General features: G+C 36.6%; 1 protein-coding gene across 16 annotated transcripts in view; it reads right to left on the bottom strand.

The window, feature by feature from the left end:
• Lrrc7 (leucine rich repeat containing 7) overlaps positions 1 to 18,969 on the bottom strand; it is a 486,949-nt gene that overhangs the window by 161,277 nt on the left and 306,703 nt on the right. For all 16 annotated transcript variants that reach the window (XM_070006786.1, XM_070006787.1, XM_070006793.1 and 13 more), the window contains exon 8: positions 226 to 289. In XM_070006786.1, coding sequence (XP_069862887.1) covers positions 226 to 289 — 64 coding nt within the window. The remainder of the gene's footprint in view (positions 1 to 225; positions 290 to 18,969) is intronic.

Raw genomic sequence — 18,969 nt, 5'->3', positions numbered from 1 at the left:
CATGCATCTGTTTCAATCTCAAGTTTTTTCTCTAGTGATAGCTGTGTTATTAAGTTCACTGTCTATGATATAGTAAAAGAATCACTTTAAATCTAAGGTTTTGTTTTTATATTTAGCAGATGTAAATAGGCACTCAATGCTTTAGAACCTGAGATTCCCATGAGATAGCATAAGAAATGATCTCCTGGTGTGCATTTATCAAGTTTAGAAAATGCATTTGCTTACCAGCTCACTGAATTCATTATTTCCTAGGTCAAGTCTTTCCAATTGGGCCAGTTTGTGCATTGACCTGTAACAGAGGAAGAGACATAGTATTATGAGGGAATATATGATGTATTACCTAAAAAAATACCACACTCAAGTCTTTTGTTATGTTCATCTGACACAAATTGTAGACTATACAAAATTTGTGTGGTACGCAAAAATGAGGATTATTCTTCCGTAAGACAAAAATTGCAAATAAATGTGAGTGTACACAAACTGCAACCTGATGGCCTTTGGTAGCTTATCATGAACTTCTACAGCATTGGTTCCTATTTGAGACTATATTGTTGAAAAAGAGGGCTGGCTGTTTAACAAAAACCTGGTTAAATATCTATGCTAGGATAGGGTCTGCTGTGAAATCTCTTAATGCATACTTTAAAGAATCATCACTGTTTTGAGAACCAATTCAATCTTTAGGAAAGCATTCTAAAACTCTACAATACAGAGCTTTTAAAAAAATCATCAGTTTTGTTCCTGAATGAAATTACATTACAGACAAATTTAAGTAGTCTTTGTCTCCTATAAGTATTGTCTCAATACTGCAACACTTCTGACTATTTGAAAGACTGTGAGCAAAACATTGTGTCAAAGGTTAGGGTACACTAACATACTCCAAATGCAGTCATCATTTCCCAAACCATTCTTAAATAAACAGAAAACATAAAAAGATGGTGTTTTCTGCAAGATGTGGTCTCCTTATCACCTAGATTACTCTTACGAAGTCCTATCTAGGAAGAAAGTCTTGAAGCATCTTGGTCCTAAATCTTAGAATTTCTTAATTTCTTCTTTAAAATAGGCTCTTTTTTTGTTGTCGGTTGTGGGGCTTGAATTCTGGGTTTGGGCACTGCCCCTGCACTCTTCAGCTCAAGCCGAGCAGTCTACCACCTGAGCCACAGTGCCACTTCCGTTTTTCTGGTGTTTAATCAGAGAAAAGAGTCTCATGGACTTTCCTGCTGGGCTGGCTTTGAACCAAGATCCTCATATCTCAGCCTCTTGAGTATCTAGGATTACAGGCATGAGCCACCAGCACCCAGTAGTTATTTGGCTTTTATAAACATCAAACATAATACTCTTGCCACTCAGACACTATCAGGGACTTAAAAATGGAAAACAAAACAAAACAAAAGCCAACCAGAGATGTCAATCAAGTCTGGAGTATAAGAAAAAAGTCCAAGAAAGAAAGACATTTTGACCTTAGCAGCATAGAAATGCATATAAAGTTGTGAGACTACGAGATCACCAACATAGTGAGTGTACATGGGAAGAAAATAGGTCCAAGAGGATGTGAAGTTGAGTCTAAAAAGAATGACAAGTAACTAGGGTCCTACAAGAAAAATCACAGGAGTATATAAAGTGCATGCAGTAAGCATTTCAAGGCAGACAAATCTGACAAAGTACAATGAAAGCTGCTGATAGGTCAGAGAAGAGACCCTTTGATTGAACAACATGGGGGATTTTGATATGAATTTTCTTAGTGTAAAACCTTTTGCTAAAACCTTCATTCCATTTAATATCCCTTTACTCATTCATTTCTCAATAAATAATGCTTGATGGGAGCATAGCATGGTCATTTGTTGACAGATAGTCTATGATGCTTTTGCATGTCAACCATAGTACTGAGCACCTGGGACAGGGATCAAAATACCGTCAAGCCTGAAACATTTCCTATTTCTGACAGCCACTTTCTTTCTATATTGAACATGCCTATTTAACTCTAGACTGACCAAGATCATGTATAAGGAAACAATAAGTATCAATTCCTTTTTGTGTGAGAAATGGGTAGCCTCTAGACCACCTGTGAACTTTTTTTTTTTGACTATTCTAGTCTTGGACTCCTACTTTTGAAATATTTGGTTCATAACTTCATTACCTACGTGCTATATTTTATGGCATAATTTCTTCTCCTTCCTATTGGAACTGAAATTTGTTTGCTAGGGAAGGGGGAACTTTCCCTTGGTACATTCTAAATTATTTCTTGGACCTTAAGTTATTTTATTATTATTTTTGGGGGGGGTCCGGTTGTGGGGCCTGAACTCTGGGCCCGGGTGCTGTCCCTCAGCTCTTCAGCTCAAGGCTAGCGCTCTACCACTTGAGCCACAGCGCCACTTACGGCTTTTTTTTTTTCTGCTTATGTGCTGAGGAATTGAACCCAGGGCCTCAAGCATGCAAGGCAAGTGCTCTACCACTGAGCCACCTTCCCAGACCCCCTTAAGTTATTTTTATAAGCTTACTTCTTTTTAAATTTAGTCTCCTTTTATTTTTACAATCCCAATTTACAACAATTTTCACTTGCTATCATTACTTTTGACTAGGATTATTATATGTTTCTATTTCTGAAGCTCTCTTTCCAATATAATGTCTTTCATTTTAGATATTCAGTATGAAATTACTGTTTTTGTTTTCAAAGATGGCATTGAATATTGTTTCTATATTTCACCCCTTTATAAAAGGCTCTTTTCACTTACCCACAAGTGGTTAGATTGTAGACAGTCTATAACATGGCCTATTGCTTTTTTGTTCATATGTTTATTGCTAAACTATAATCATTCTGTCAAATGATTCCTCATTTTTCTTTTAGATGACCATATGCATGAAGTTTTAATTTTTATGATGATATAATCAAATAAGCCTGTCATAAAAAATAGAATAGAACTCATGATATTTGTGCATTAGTGTTCTTTGTGAATATTCATTCATTTGCTTAATCATCTGTGCTCCTTTTTTATGGAAGGTACATGTGGGCACTGGAGTTATAAAGATTTCTGAAATGCAGGATTTCTCAACCTCAGCATTGCTGACATTTTGAGCTGCCTAATTCTTTGATACTGGGGGCTCCCAGTATACTGTGGGGGTATTTAGCACATCCTACACAGCCTCTATTCTGAAAGGCTTATTTTCTAAATGGAAATGACCTTTAAGTGAATAATGACTACATAGGGTGATAAGTACAAGAATAAGAGTATGTATAGATTGCTACAGGAACTCAGAAGAAAGAACAACTAACAATTCAGTAATTAAGAAAAAAAATCCAGGAAGAGGTGACATTTGCATTGGGTTTTAGAAAAGTTTGTTAAATGAATCACATATAATTTGCACATTGAAAAGAATGAATATACAGAAAGAATACATCTATAGTTGCAATATAATCCACATACTTGGAATTGTATCTTATGATAATAGTATATCAGATATAGACATGTATTCTCAAAGAAGTAAATGATTTTTAGTCAAAATTGAAGAAATTCTAAAATACCCACTAGAGAATGTGGGAAACCCAGTGTCCTACTTTCAGTGCTAGAAAACAGAACATTGGGGATGTAATACTTCTCAGCGTGGCAGTACAATTTGATTGGGGTATTATTGTTTATTTTAGGGGACTACCTACTCACTGTGGGATACTTTGAAGCACCTATAAGTCTGTCCACTAAGTATCAGTTAACACCCCAGAGCTGTCAAAATTAAATTGTTCCTGGGTATTATAAAATGTTTTCTCCTTTTACTTATTAGTAGGAATATGAACATAGTATGTGTGTGCATTGTCTACTTCTTCTTTTTTTTGGGGGGGGGTCTGGTCGTGGGGCCTGAGCTCTGGGCCTGGGCGCTGTCCTTCAGCTCTTCAGCTCAAGGCTAGCACTCTACCACTTGAGCCACAGTGCCACTTCCGGCTTTTTTCTTTTTGCTTATGTGGTGCTGAGGAATCGAACCCAGGGCCTCAGGCATGCAAGGCGAGCGCTCTACCACTGAGCCACCTTCCCAGCCCAATTGTCTACTTCTTTACTAAGGGAGATTTCCATGAACTCTGTCCTTATGCTAGTCAAAGTGGTGTGCTTAAAATATGCTCATTGGCTCTACTTTTTAAAGTAAGCACATGTATCTTTCTGTCTTTGCATGCAAGTCCAACTGATACCAGATCCCCCTTTGCAATGCTTGGCCTAGAAGCCAAGGTCATTACCATAGTTCAGGCAGTAAACTTGGTGAGAAGTTTTGGGGCACATTCATCACCACTAATGCTGACATTTTGATGTTTGTTGGTCAGAACCAATTGTCATGATGGTAATATAGATTCGTCCATATGTTAATTTAGTTAACTAAAGGAGCAAATTCTAGTAAAATTGATTGCCTTAAATAATATTTTTCAAGCGACAGTAACATTATAGGTGCACACATCCCAAAACCTGGTTGCTGTTACTCCGCCCATCTGTGATGTCCTTCCTGTCAATCTTCATAACCATATATCTTATTCTTCAATTCAGTTCACATGTTTCTTCTGTAGATACTCATCTATAACCACCCTAGACACAATTTTCTGCCTTGCATTCCACTCTATGTACTACACAGGCATAATTTTCTTTTAATACTTGCAGTCATCCTTCTGCTATGGTTTAAACTCCAGGAGAGCAAGTAACCTACCAGTTTTATTCACAGCATAAATAAGCTTCTCAATCAGGACTGCTAAATGGATACTTTCATGAAGAAATAAATGGCTGATTTTTTTAAAAAAGATACTGTACAGAGAGATTACTGTTACACCAGTAAGGTAATGATTACATTTTTGGGGGCATTGTTACCCCCTCCTTTGTTTTTCTCCCACTATCTCTTCCCTTCCCTAACTCCCCTACTCACTTCCACAAAGTTGTAAGGTTAATTTCCAACATAGTGTCTTGTGAGTCTCATTGTTGCAATGGGTCATTATGTGACCTTGTTTCAGCATTTTGTCATTCCCCTTCTCCTCCCCAAATTAGATAAATGTATCTACAAGGCACCAAAATCAAATGCAGCAACATCAAGGATATACCCTAGGAGGAAGAACATATAGAAGAAACAAAGAAAAAAACCACATAGTACATTAAAGACAAAAGCAACAAAGAAAAACCTCTTGTGTCCACATCTTGGGATTCATTTTGCTTAGCATCCACTTATATGGTCATATGTATATAATTTTTGAGCTTTCTGCTTATCTGATAAGATATCCTAGATATACACTAATTATTGCTAATGAGGGAAACTGTGGGAAACCGTTTCTTTGGGCCTGGCTTACTTCACTTAATATGATTTTTTCCAAGTCTTTCCATTTTCTAACAAATGGGGCAGTGTCATTCTTTCTGATGAAAGCATAGAATTCCATACACACACACACACACACACACACACACACACACACACACACACACACACACACACACACACACACATCTCATTTTCTTGATCCATTCATCTGCTTAGGGGCATCTGTATTGGGTCCATACCTTAGCTATGGTAAAGAATGCTGCAATAAACATAGTCGTGCTGGTAGCTTTAGTGTGGCCTTGTTTGAGATCATTTGGGTAAATACCCAAAAGTGGGATTGTTGAGTCATAGGGGAGCTCTATGTATATGACTGACTTTTTGAACCAGTGAGAAGTTTCAGTTCCAGAAGATTTACAAAGATAAACTACTTAGTTTCTATCAGCCCTCTAGAAGTTTTTGACAGTTGTTAAGGACATATTTGGACAGGTCAGTTATAATGAGTCCTGTAATATGCATAGCTCAGTCCATTTGTTGCTGGGATACACCTGGTCAATAAAGGCAGCTAAAACTGAAGTTCAACAGTCCTAGATGCTCATATTTTATGTAAATTTCCTAATGATTCCAGTGTTAAGAAAAAATTCAAGGAAGCAAGAGAAATGGTGGGTGAAATGTTCAGGTAAGTTTTTTATGTCTCTAGGTATCTGAACTACAGCAATTGACTTGTATGTGTCTAGTGGTTGAACTAGGAACTCTGCACTCAGATATCCTCGTTTAAGTTCTGAGTTTACTAATTAGTAGTGAGTCAACTTTGAATCAAGTTTTCTCAGCTTAAATATGGGAGGTGGTGGTAAGGTGCTAATAAGATCCCCAGAAACAGTGGGGTTCTAAAGCAGTAAAAACCACTAGATTCTATGTTGGAATTGAACTATGTAACTTGAGGAAGAGGGGGATTGGGAGGAGAAAAAACAGAGAGAATGGGGGAAGAGACACTGTTCAAAAGGAAATGTACTCATCTGACTTATGTAACTGTAGCTCCTCTGGACATCACCACTACAATATTTTTTTTTAAAGAATCCCTAAGGAATAGGTTCCCTCAGCTCTATCAGCTCCAGGGAAGTGCTCTACCACTTGAGCCACAGTGCCACTTCCTCCTAAGGAATAGGATTGTAACAATGATTAACACAGTTGACAACAGCAGGAAAGATAAAACCACTTGTGTCTCTATCTTGGGGTTCATTTCACTTAGCATCACCTTATATGGTCATATGCACATAGCTTTTGACCTTTTCTGTTTATCCTAGACATAGACTAGTATTGCAAATAAGGGAAACCATAGGACCTATGGGGCCTGGCTTACTTCACTTAATATAATTTTTTCCAAGTCTTTCCATTTTCTAATAAATGGGCAGTGCCATTCTTTCTTTTTTTGTATGTTTTTTATTGTAAAAATACTGTATAGAGTGTTTACAGTTACATGAGCAAGGTAATGAGTACATTTCCTATGGAGCATTGTTGCCTCCTCCTTTGTTTTTCCCCTACCATCTCTTCCCTCCCACCTCAACAACTACACTCCCCCCACCATGCCAAAGTTGTAAAGTTCATTTGCAACATAGTGTCTTGTACATCTTGTACATATCATTGTTATAATGGGTCAACCTGTATCCCTATTTAAGTATTTTGTTTTTTCCCTTCCCCTCCCTGAATTAGAGAAGTGTATATACAAGATGCAGGGCACCACGGATTGGGAGAAGATCTTCACTAGCCTTACAACAGACAAGGGTCTCATATCTAAAATACACCTGGAACTCAAAAAATTACATCCCCCAACAACAAATCTTCAAAGAAACAACTGCCCAATGAATAAGTGGGCTAAAGACTTAAAGAGAAACTTCTCTGAAGAGGAAAGAAGGATGGCCAATAGACACATGAAGAAATGCTCAACCTCCCTAGCCATAAAAGAAATGCAAATCAAAACAACATTGAGATACCACCTCACCCCAGTTAGAATGGCTATAATCAAGACCTCTAATAACAACAAATGCTGGACGGAATGTGGACAGAAGGGAACCTTATTGCATTGTTGGTGGGAGTGTAAACTTGTTCAACCTCTTTGGAAAGTAGTATGGAGGTTCCTCAAAAGACTCCACATAGAGCTCCCCTGTGACCCAGCAATCCCACTTTTGGGCATTTACCCAAATGATCACAGACAAGGCCACACTAAAGCTACCAGCACGACTATGTTTATTGCAGCATTATTTACCATAGCTAAGGTATGGAACCAACCCAGATGTCCCTCAGTAGATGAATGGCTCAAGAAAATGTGGTATATGTACACAATGGAATTCTATGCATCCATCAGAAAGAATGGCATTGCCCCATTTGCTAGGAAATGGAAAGACTTGGAAAAAAATTATAATAGTGAAGTAAGCCAGGCCCAAAGAAACTTAGGTCCAATGTTTTACCTTATTTGCAATAACTAGTATATGTCTGGGTCAAGCAGAAAAGGTCAGGTAAGTAGATGTTAGGGAAATGAACCCTAAGATATATATTCAAATGTTTTTTTTTCTTTCATGGGATTGTTTCTAACACATTTATAAGATTATTTCTTTGTTGCTTTGTATGTCCCTCCCCCATGGTATAACCCCTGCTTTCACTGTATTTGAGGTTGGAATAATTTGTGGAGGGGAAGGGAAAAAACAAATCATTTAAATAGGGATACAGGTGAATCCATCACAACAATGAGATGTACACGTCATTATGTGGACAAACGAACTTTACAACTTTGGTGGGGGGGGAGGAGAATTGGGCGGGGGGGCAAGGGGAGGATGGGAAGGAGAAACAAAGGAGGAAGCTACAATGCTTGATAAGAAATGTACTCATTGTCTTTCCAGGTAATTGTAACCCCTCTGTACAGTATTTTCACAATAATAATAATAAAAAGATGCAGGGCACTGACATTAAATACAGTGAAAACAGGGGAGAAACATACAAAGCAACAAAAAAATCACATGGTACATTATAAATAGGTTAGAAACAATAGCAAGAAAGAAAAAAAATTGTTTCCCTATCTTAGGGTTCATTTTGCTTAACATCATCTTATATGGTCATATGTACATAGCTTTTTGCCAGTGTCATTCTTTGTGATGGAGGCATACCACATTTTCTTGATCCATTCATCTACTGAGGGGCATCTAGGTTGGTTCCATATCTTAGCTATGGTAAATAATGCTGTGATAAAGAGTTGTTCTGGTAGCTTAGTGGTTTTATCTTTCTTGCTGTTGTTTTTAATGTACTTAAAATGTACCATGTGATTTGTTTTTGTTTTTGTTTTTGTATGTTCTTCCCCCATGGGGGAAGAAGCCCCTGTTTTCACTGTATTTGATTCCGGTGACCTGAATCTTGTATATATCTATATATTTGTTTTGGTTTTTTGTTTTGGTTTCTTTTTTTTGGTCCAGTCGTGGGATCTGGGCCTGGGTGCTGTCCCTCAGCTCTTCAGCTCAAGGCTAGCACTCTACCACTTGAGCCACAGCGCCACTTCCGGCTTTTTTCTTTTTGCTTATGTGATGCTGAGGAATCGAACCCAGGGCCTCAGGCATGCAAGGCAAGCGCTCTACCACGGAGCCCCCTTCCCAGCCCCTATATCTATATATTTATATATCTATATATATGTATATAGATATATATTTCTAATTTGAGAAGGGGAAGGGATATAACAAAATGGTGAAATAAGGATATAGGTTGACCCATTGTAATAATGAGATGTACAAGACACTATATTGAAAACAAACTTTATAACTTGGGTAGGGGAGAAGGAGTAGTTGGGGAGGGAGAGGGAAGGGATGGTAGGGAAATAACAATGCTCGATAGGAAATGTACTCATTATCTTACTCATGTAACTGTAACCCGTCTGTACAGTATTTTTACAATAAAAATATAAACAATAAAAACAGTTGACATAGGAAAACACACGGTAAGTGCTCTGTAGCTTCTTTGTACAATTAAAGATAATAAAAAACCAAAAATTGACATGTTGAATTGAAACCCCTCTGCACAACTACTTAAGGATAATTAAAAAAAACAAAACAAAACATAAAGCTTTCAGATTTTAGATTTAAGAGATTGCCTAAATCAACAACTCCTAAAGTATTCTGAAGGGTGCCTGGGAAATGCATACCATTTTAAAGACTTAAAATAGTATATTTTGGGAAAAGTTGTTGGAAGAAATGTTGATTTAATGGTAAGTCTTCTCAGATAACATATACAAAATACTCCTTGTGATTGTCTAACAGATGGAAATAATTTAGAATAGTTCCCGTGCATGTGACAAAGGAACTCCTCTCCTGCTCTAGAGGACATTTGTTAGATTGTGAACAAGCTTTCCCCCTCCCCCCTCCCCCCACCCCTGTCCCCACCCTATATCCTTTCATTATTTTCAGGAACAGAATCCTTGTTGATGTCAGTTTATAAAATCATAGTCCTATATACTCAGTGAAAACACAAGTATTAGCTTGATTCGCCCATCCTTACTTGCCCACTTGACACTGATGGGTTAAGCTTGGTACCTCAGCTCCCAATATTCACTTTAGGTTCATGAATTTATGATCATTTTAGACACGGTTCCCTGATCCAATTTACATCTCCCTGAAAGTGCACATAGTTTTGCTATTTGACTTTATACCCAGACCTCAGTAAAGAGGAAAAACTTCTTATACAAAGAGAATTGACACCTTGGTTTACATCACACAGGAAACTGGTGACAGGCTTGACCTCAGATTTTCATCTCATTTCCCACAGTTGGTCAGATATCTGAGTCTGACTTGCTTTGTTTGCCTTGCCCCTTGTTTAAATATAAATATGGTAATGAAAAATATCTCTTCTCTAGTTTACTATGGTATTTGCTATAAGTCAACAAATGACCTGTGAAGAGCTAGGTAGAAAATGTTTCAGTCTCTGCTGTTCATTGTGACCTCTGTCTCTACATTCCAGTACCCCCGTGGTTGTGACAAAGCACCATAGATCACATGTTAACATAGACATTAAAACTTAATTCAAAAGCAGCCAGTCATGCTAGCAACCAGGATGACAAACCATAGTGTCCAAAAACCTAGTGCACCAGGTCTTAAAACCCTATATAAGATGACTTTCTAAAATTAGGTTTCAACCGTAGTCCCTAAGAACACTGAAGTTTTTAAAATTCTTTTAAAATTTTATTTTATTTTTTTTTAATTTTGATTGCGAGGGTGATGTACAAAGGAGTTAGATTCTTCCCACATTTTCTCCCAGGTTTTTTCCCCTCCTAACCCCCTCCCCTACAAGTTGAATAGTTCATTTTCAACATAGTGTTTACTGAATATCACTGTTGCATTTGTTCACCTTTTGTCCCACCATTTCTGTTCTCCTCCTTAACCTCCCCTAAACAGAAAAACTATGGTTTCCCTTATTTGTGGTAATTAGACTGTGACTATAAATCTACAAGTAAACACATGATAAATTAAACAGGAATCTGAACATTCACACAGTGAAAGCAACTGAGGATATCCTTAAGAGAGGATCACATAGCTCAATAGCTATGTGTATATAATCACATAAAATGATATGTACCAAAATCAACTCCAAGAAAGGCAAACCAGAGTTTTTTTTTTTTTGTTATTTTGCTTTTCGTTTTTGTTTCTTTTCTTCCTTGTCACTGTTTCTGATTTCTATACCTTTTGTCTTGTATGTAAGTTTTTAAATTCTTGAGCATAACTATGGCAGATAAATCAAAGACTCAGAATATTTATTATCAGAAACACTTTTGCAATCTTCATTTCTTTGGGTACATGTTTCACTGGTAGTCAGGGACATTTGCTTTCAATGCTGTCGTTTAGTTGCATTTTAAAAAATTAACTGCCTTGTTATCAGGTTATTACTTTATAGCATTTACCTAATTACAAAGATTCCAATTGGAGCCATGAAGGTAAGCAATGAAATATCTTGGCATATCTTTCACTTTGATAAAATAGTATAATCTATGATTTTCCTTTTACGTGATTCAGAGGCTTTAGCTATTCAAATGTTCGATAACCTCTGAAGTCACAGAATGTTGGCAGGACTGTTGTTTCTCCACAAACTTCAGGCAGAAACTTGAATTTGCTGACTTGCAGGATTCTGCAGGCTTTTGGCATTAGCTTAAGCATTCCAGCTTTAACTTGTCTTTTAAATGTGCTCAGACACTTTCTCCAATTAGTGGCTATTCATGGCACAAGGACAGGACAACTCTGAGTTGTTTTTCTCTGATTTTTCTTTCTTATTGAATTTAAGGCAATTCTTTGCTTTTCTTAGTGAACTGCTTAATAGATACTGGCATTTATGATTATAAACCTGACAATATCCATTATTTTGGTTTGCCTTTGTTAATAAATTTTGTCTTCAAATAGAATTATATACTTTTTTTCTCTACAGCAGTAAGTAATAAAGACTAGAAAACCTGGAAATTATCTTGCTTTGAAGCCACAGCTATTGACACACCTCATTATAAAGACATGTAATATACCTATACAAACCAGAAAAACAATATGAATTAAGCTTTCAATGGGTAAATAAAATATAATTTCTATGAATCCTTGTTTTATATCATTTTTTCCCTTTATGATTACAACTTGAACAAATGTCACAGGTATAGGTATTATGTACCCTTTGGCATTTTAATTTGATTTTCCCCCATAAGAATACTGGGTTCTGGTATCTTCTAGATGCATGTATAACAAATTGGATATGTATGTTGGGAAGATTTGCTTTTTTAGACAAGTTTGTTAATGGTTATCCATCAAAAGGCTCCTCCTTAGGATATTTAAATTATTTAAATAAACATTTAAAACATCTAAGTTACCTCAAGTTCAAATTCTCACATATTTTGGGTATTTATATTTTCTTTCAAATACTCAATATTTCAAAATTTAGTCAGCTTTATTATGACTTCTTGTGAAAGTTTACTTTCTTATAGCTACCGATTTCTAGGTTAATGAAAGATTTGGTAGAATGAACAAGCTCACAAGTAACCTTTTAAGGTAATTGTAGCTTCCATGCTAAAGTAGACTAGAATGAAGTAAAACTGGACCATAAGAACAGCAGCCAGGACAAATTCTATGATACATCTTTTAAGAAAAGATATCCTAATATCAAGAAGAAGCCTGCATCTCTTCACTACCTTTGTAGTTATCTTGAGCTTACAGGCAGTAACAAGTATTCACTCTGTGCCTGAATTAAAATTTGCACAGGGTGAATTGACCGAAAATTATTGTGCAATTCTAGCTCGTGATAATAACACAAAGATATAATCATACTTGCAAACCCTGTTGAACTTTCTGTGGGGAGAAAGATGCTATGTAATCAGGAACTTTGACAATTATCTCTGTGGAGGACAGCTCTGCAGGGCCCCAATCTCCTCATGTGTACTACAACAGTCCAATCAAAAGCGATGAGAAACATAATAGGCTATAACTCTGACCATTTCCAGTAGAAGATAATGTAATTGACATCACTGAAGACCTTTGGATGCTCCTGAAAGATACTTAAGAACTGCGCTGTTTTATAACTCCTGTGGATAAGTGGGAGGAAATAGGTTCTTTTTCTAAGAGACTCCCTTAATATACACATAGACAACCACAACCACACAGAGGACTGTATCATCATTGTATCCAGTACTTCCTAGAAATCATGATTGTTACATTGGGTTTTCTAGATATTATTTAATATTCATGTACTTTTGCAGAGATTTGACCTTAAGCAGTTGGTTTTCTGACTAATGAACAACATAAATACAATACTATTACTCAAATGTCAGAGACTTTGAACTTTAAAAGATGAGGGCCTTAAAAAATAATCTGTCAAGATAGTCATGGTGGTTTGTCTGTTTTTTCCCTTGCCTGTACTACTGTCCCTGTACCACAGAGACAGAAAATGAAAAACGATCATTATCAAGACCTCTTTTTTAGCTAAGAGGCTGACATATGATTCAGTTCTGTGCAGTGGAACAGCAAGAGAAAATCTGCAGGAGAAATTCAAAGAAAGATTTACTTTCCCTGATTTAAGAGAAAGTGAGGCATGAAAACATCTCTTCCTGGTTCTCCTTTCTTTCTCTTTTCTTCATGGTTGGATGAGAATGTGTTGTTTGGAGTTACAGCAGACACTGTACAACAATGAGATAATAAATCCAAGGATGAAAGTCAACTTGAAAAGGATTGATACAGAGAGAGAATGGAAAAAAAAACCCCTTAGGCTTTTGATATAATTAAGATGCAAAACTAACTTTGGAATTACTTATCTTGAAACTCTGTAACAGAAAACAATATACCTACTATTAAAAAGTCACTTTTTTCTCAGAATTCTCTTTTAGCAAGAAGAATTTGAAAATACACTTGTTTATTAGTTACTTATAAAATAGTTCTATAATTGGTGACTGAGTTAAAATATAAACAAAATGTACTGAGAATTGAAATACATGTTTTTCTATATTTGAAGGTTTAGAGAATGTTAAGCTACATAAGTAAATATAGATCAGTAAATAAAACAAAAAGTCAGATGTTATAAATCTCTCTCTCTCTCTCTCTCTCTCTCTCTCTCTCTCTCTCTCTCTCTCTCTCTCTCTCTCTCTCTCTCTCTCTCTCTCTCTCTCTCTCTCTCTCTCTCGTTGCTAGTACCAGGCTTTGAACTAAGACCCCTGGGCTTGGTTTGTTCACTTGGCTGTGTTTTACCACTTAAGCCCCCAGTCTGGCATTTTATTTTGTGCCTGTCCTGGCTTTTAACTCATGGCTGGTGCACTGCCCCTGAGCTTTTTTGCTCAAGGCTAGCACTCTACCACTTGAGTCACAGCTTCACTTCCGGCTTGTTGGTGGTTTATAGGAGCTAAGTATTTCTTGCCTGGACTGGCTTTGAAAATCAATCCTCAGATCTCAGGCTCCTGAGCAGGATTATAGAAGGGAGCCACCAGCACTGTCCTCCAGGCCCCTGTTTTGGCTGGATATTTTGGAAATGAGGTCTAGCAGTATTTTCTGCCTACAGTGGCTTTGATGCTCCATATTGCAGAAATCTGGTAGTCCAGATTGTAAGGCAAGAGCCATTGTATTCCCAGCTAATTAGTTTTATTGTTGATTAGGAAAAAATATGTTGGTAATGTCAAAATTTAAAAAAAAAACTATAAGAAATTAGATTTAAAAGAGTTAAGAATTGTTTCCTTGGGCTGGGAAGGTGGCTTAGTGGTAGAGTGCTTGCCTTGCATGCCTGAGGCCCTGTGTTCGATTCCTCAGCACCACATAAGCAAAAAGAAAAAAGCCAAAGTGGCGCTGTGGCACAAGTGGTAGAGTGCTAGCCTTGAGCTGAAGAGCTGAGGGACAGCGCCCAGGCCCAGAGTTCAGGCCCCACAACCGGACCCCCCAAAAAAGAATTTAAAAAAAGAATTTAATTAGGACCAAAATACTTTGGAGATTATGACAAATAAAGTCTATTAAATAAAAATTTCTTTTTTTTTTAGTGTACTGTTTGCAGTTATTTCTTCTTTCTTTTTTCCCCACTCTGGTTAATTCCCCATGGTCACTATTTTTGATTTTTGTACTCTTTTTCTTGTATATAAGTTTATTTGATTTGGGGAAAGGAAGGGGAGTCACAGAAACAGTGGGACAAAGGGGAACCAATTCAGCAGTGAAATCCATTAAAAACTATATTGGAAATGAACTGTACAACTTGAGGGGGAGATGAGTCAGGGTGGAGGGAAAGGCGGAGAAAATGAGGAAGGGGTAACACTTCAAAAAGAAATGTACTCATTGACTTACATATGTAACTGTAGCCCTTCTGTATATCACCTTTACAATAAAATAAAAATTTAAAAAGTAGAAAAATATAAAATGTTTGTATAATTTCTATGTTATTAAAATGAATAAAACATATTGCTATGAATCACTCAGGATTCAGAGACTGTTTCCTTCCATATTGCATTTGACTTTTCCAGGTCCCCTACCTTTATTATTTTTGGTAGTACTAAACTCAAGAATCTCAGCTTGGCCAAGCAGGTGCTTTACCACTTGAACCATTCTCTTAGCTCTTTTATGCTTTAGGCAAATTTACAGACAGCTTCTAGTGCTTTTGCCCAGGGCTGACTGTGGGTCAGGATCCTCCTACCTACACCTCCGATGAGCCCACATCAGGCTTCTTTGTGGAGTTGGGATCTCAATAGCATTTTTGCCCAGGCTGGCTTCAACTACAATCCTCTTGATCTCTATCTCCCGAGTTGTTGGAGCCATCAGGTGGGAGCCATCAAACCTGGCCCTGGTTTCTTATTTTTATAAGCTCATTTTTCATATATATTCTGTCCAGTTTTATGTGCTTTTAGTGTTTTAAATTTCTGCTAAGAAACTGTCTCTGATTTTTTAATATATATGTATTTTATTGTAAAGATACTGTACAAAGGGGTTACAGTTACAAGAGTAAGGTAATGAGTACATTTCTTATTGAGCATTGTTATCCCCTCCTTTATTTTTCCCCTACCATCCCTTCCCTTCCCACCTCCCCAACTTCTCCCCCTGCCCCATGAGGTTGTAAAGTTAGTTTTCAACATAGTGTCTTGTACATCTCATTTTTACAATGGGTCATCTGCATCCTCATTTCAGCATTTTGTTATTTCCCTTCGCCTCCCAAAATTAGAAAAATGTATATACAACATGCAGGGCACCGGAATCAAATACAGGGGTTAAACCATGGGGGAAACATACAAAAGAAATAAAAAAAATCACACAGTACATTATAAGTACATTAAAAACAACAGCAACAAAGATATGTCTCTGATTCTTTATGCGTTCTATTTTTTTAGTTTTTATTATTGAAATAAAAGATGTTAATCAGTAAAACGACCTGTTGTTGCTCTTATATTTTACACTGATTGTATTTTGAAAGTAAATGTTTTCAAACTTCTTTTTCTCTAACTTATTTTTCCTTAAATATATATTTGTGGCACAGTCAACTCAGTTATTTCTTCTATGTAAATGGGTACCTTGAATTTTTCCCTTACCATTTACATATTACAACTTAAAATAATTAGCATATATTAATGATACCAAGGAATTTCATGTGATATGTATATATATGTGTATATAATGTACTCTTGATCAAATTTACCCCCTCTATTGTATTTTCAAACATGCTTATAAAATATTTGATCATATTCACTTATTTTTCCTTCTCCCTCACTGGTCATCCCTGCCCCCAACAATCTCATATATTACATTCTGGATTCCACATTGGGGAGAAAATGTGATATTTGTTGTTGTCAGTTTGGCTTATTTCACTTATCAATGTTGAAACTTATCTGGTACATATGTTAATAGTACATATTGGTACATCTGAGAAATTTTCTTTTTTATTTAATAATTATGGTAATAACTGCTTTAAGCTGGGTAAGCACTTTTTTTTTTGTAGCAATTGAAGAATGAATTTCATTTAGGATAAATTTCAAATTCCCCTTAACCAAGAACAACTTTTTTTGCAATGTATATAATGTAACAAAGAAATTATCATGTTAAAATATGATTATAAAAACCAGTGCTGCCGGGCACTGGTGGCTCACGCCTGTAATCCAAGCTACTCAGGAGGCTGAGGTCTGAGGATCGCTGTTCAGAGCCAGTCTGGGCAGGGAAAGCCTTAAAAGTCTTATCTCCAATAAACCACCAGAAAACAGGAAGTGGTGTTATGGCTCAAGTGGTAGCCTTGAGCTGAAGACCTGAGGGACAGGCCACAGGCCCAGAGTTCAATGACCGACAAAAAACAAAAACAAACAAACAAAACAGTGTTAAGAAGTTGTGAAATAAAATAGAATGGTTATCTGAGATTATGGACTGGATAATAAACATAACAGTGGGTAAAAAAATCTTTTCAAAATGAGACCATTGTGTAACATGGTTCATGATGAAAACTCATTTCAATCAAAGTACTGTAAAAGACACTGAAGTTTATTTACATTCATTCATTTTTTCTTTCTTTCTTTCTTTTTTTTACTAGTCCTGGGCATTGTTCCTGAGCTTCTTTTGCTCAAAGCTAGCACTCTACCACTTGAGCCACAGCACCACTTCTGTTATTTTCTGTTTATGTGGTACTGAGGAATTGAACCCAGGGTTTTGTGCATGCTAGGAAAGCACTCTACCACTAAGGCACATTCATAGCACTTATACTATTTAATTTTTAATTTTTAAATTTTATTTTATTGTAAAGATGCTCTATAGTGGGGTTATAGTTACATGAGTCATGAGTACATTTCTTGTCCAGCATCTACATAGACTAAATCTTGCTTTAAACTATTCATAAAATCAACCAAAAATCTAATAGTCATATATTTTCTTTCTCAAGAGAAATATTTCAGAATCTGAACTTAACTGGAAAGATTAATTCTTTTTTTCCTATGTGACAAAATGCTTGACTAATTGCTCAAAATGGATAAAGGGTCTAAATTCACAAGTCATTGTGATCATTGTGGACAGAAACAACAGGTTGATTATCTAAACTCTCTACTTTTGTACCACATTGGTAACTCACAGTATGTCTTTATCGATTAAACTTATAAAGTTCGTTAACCAAATAATTAGATTTTCATTAATTCAATAAAAATCATTTGAGCATCATTAGATGACATGCTCTAGGCACAGATTTGAAAGTTTGGGAAGCCTTGGCCCCCATTAGCTCCACAGATTATAGGATATTTTACTATGTTGGTTCCATAAATATTTCATCATTCATTAGCAGCAATTTATGAACATTGCTATATTCCATCTCTTATTCTAAGAGGAACAGAGCCAAACATAGCACAGTTAAACCTCTGCTGTCAGTCTACTAGGGAGAGATGTAAAAGGAGAAAATAAGCACAAATACACAATCTGTCAAGTGGTGGTGAGTACTATGAAAGAAATATAGGGGGGCATTTTATCAATGTGCTAAAGGAAATGAGGGACTCTTATAATGTAATATAGTACAGATAAATGTTGAAGACTATACTGGATAAAATCCTGAGTTCTGGCTTTGGATATAGCCTGAGGTCAAATTGGAGCGCAGTCATTTTCTGAGACAAAGAATCTTGAGCAAGATATTTAGTATCAGTGCCCCTTTGTTTTCCTTTTTGAAAACTGGGGATAATATTGAATCTGAAATAAGTTAGAAGTTATAAGCCAGGTGCTGGTGGTTTATGCCTGCTATCCTAACTACGCAGGAGGCTGAGATCTGAGGACAACAGATCAAAGCCCAGCACCATCAGGAAAGCCAATTAGCTACCAAACTAGCCAGAAGTGAAGCTATGGCTCAAGTGATTGGTACAGTGCTAGCCTTAAGCATAAAAAAGCTCAGAGAAAGCATTTTACTGAAAGTTTGGAGAATAAAATTACTATTATCTAACAGGCGGACCTATTGCAACAATGAGATGTACAAGTCGTTATGTTGAAAACGAACTTTGCAACTTTGGTGGGGGGGGAGAGATTGGGTGGGGGGCGGGAGGGGGGAGGATGGGAAAGGATGGGAAGGGGAAACAAAGGAGGAGGCTACAATGCTTGATAAGAAATGTGCTCATTATCTTGCCCATGTAATTGTAACCCCTCTGTACAGTATTTTCACAATAAAAAAGAGGGAAAAATTACTATTATCTAATTTAAAATCAAAGAAATTATAAGATACAAATATATAGCACAG

The sequence above is a fragment of the Dipodomys merriami genome, unplaced genomic scaffold (genome assembly GCF_024711535.1).
Source record: "Dipodomys merriami isolate MVZ:Mamm:240054 unplaced genomic scaffold, mDipMer1.0.p SCAF_7, whole genome shotgun sequence".
Classification (NCBI taxonomy): Eukaryota; Metazoa; Chordata; class Mammalia; order Rodentia; family Heteromyidae; genus Dipodomys; species Dipodomys merriami.
This window is presented reverse-complemented; position numbering and strand designations above follow the sequence as displayed.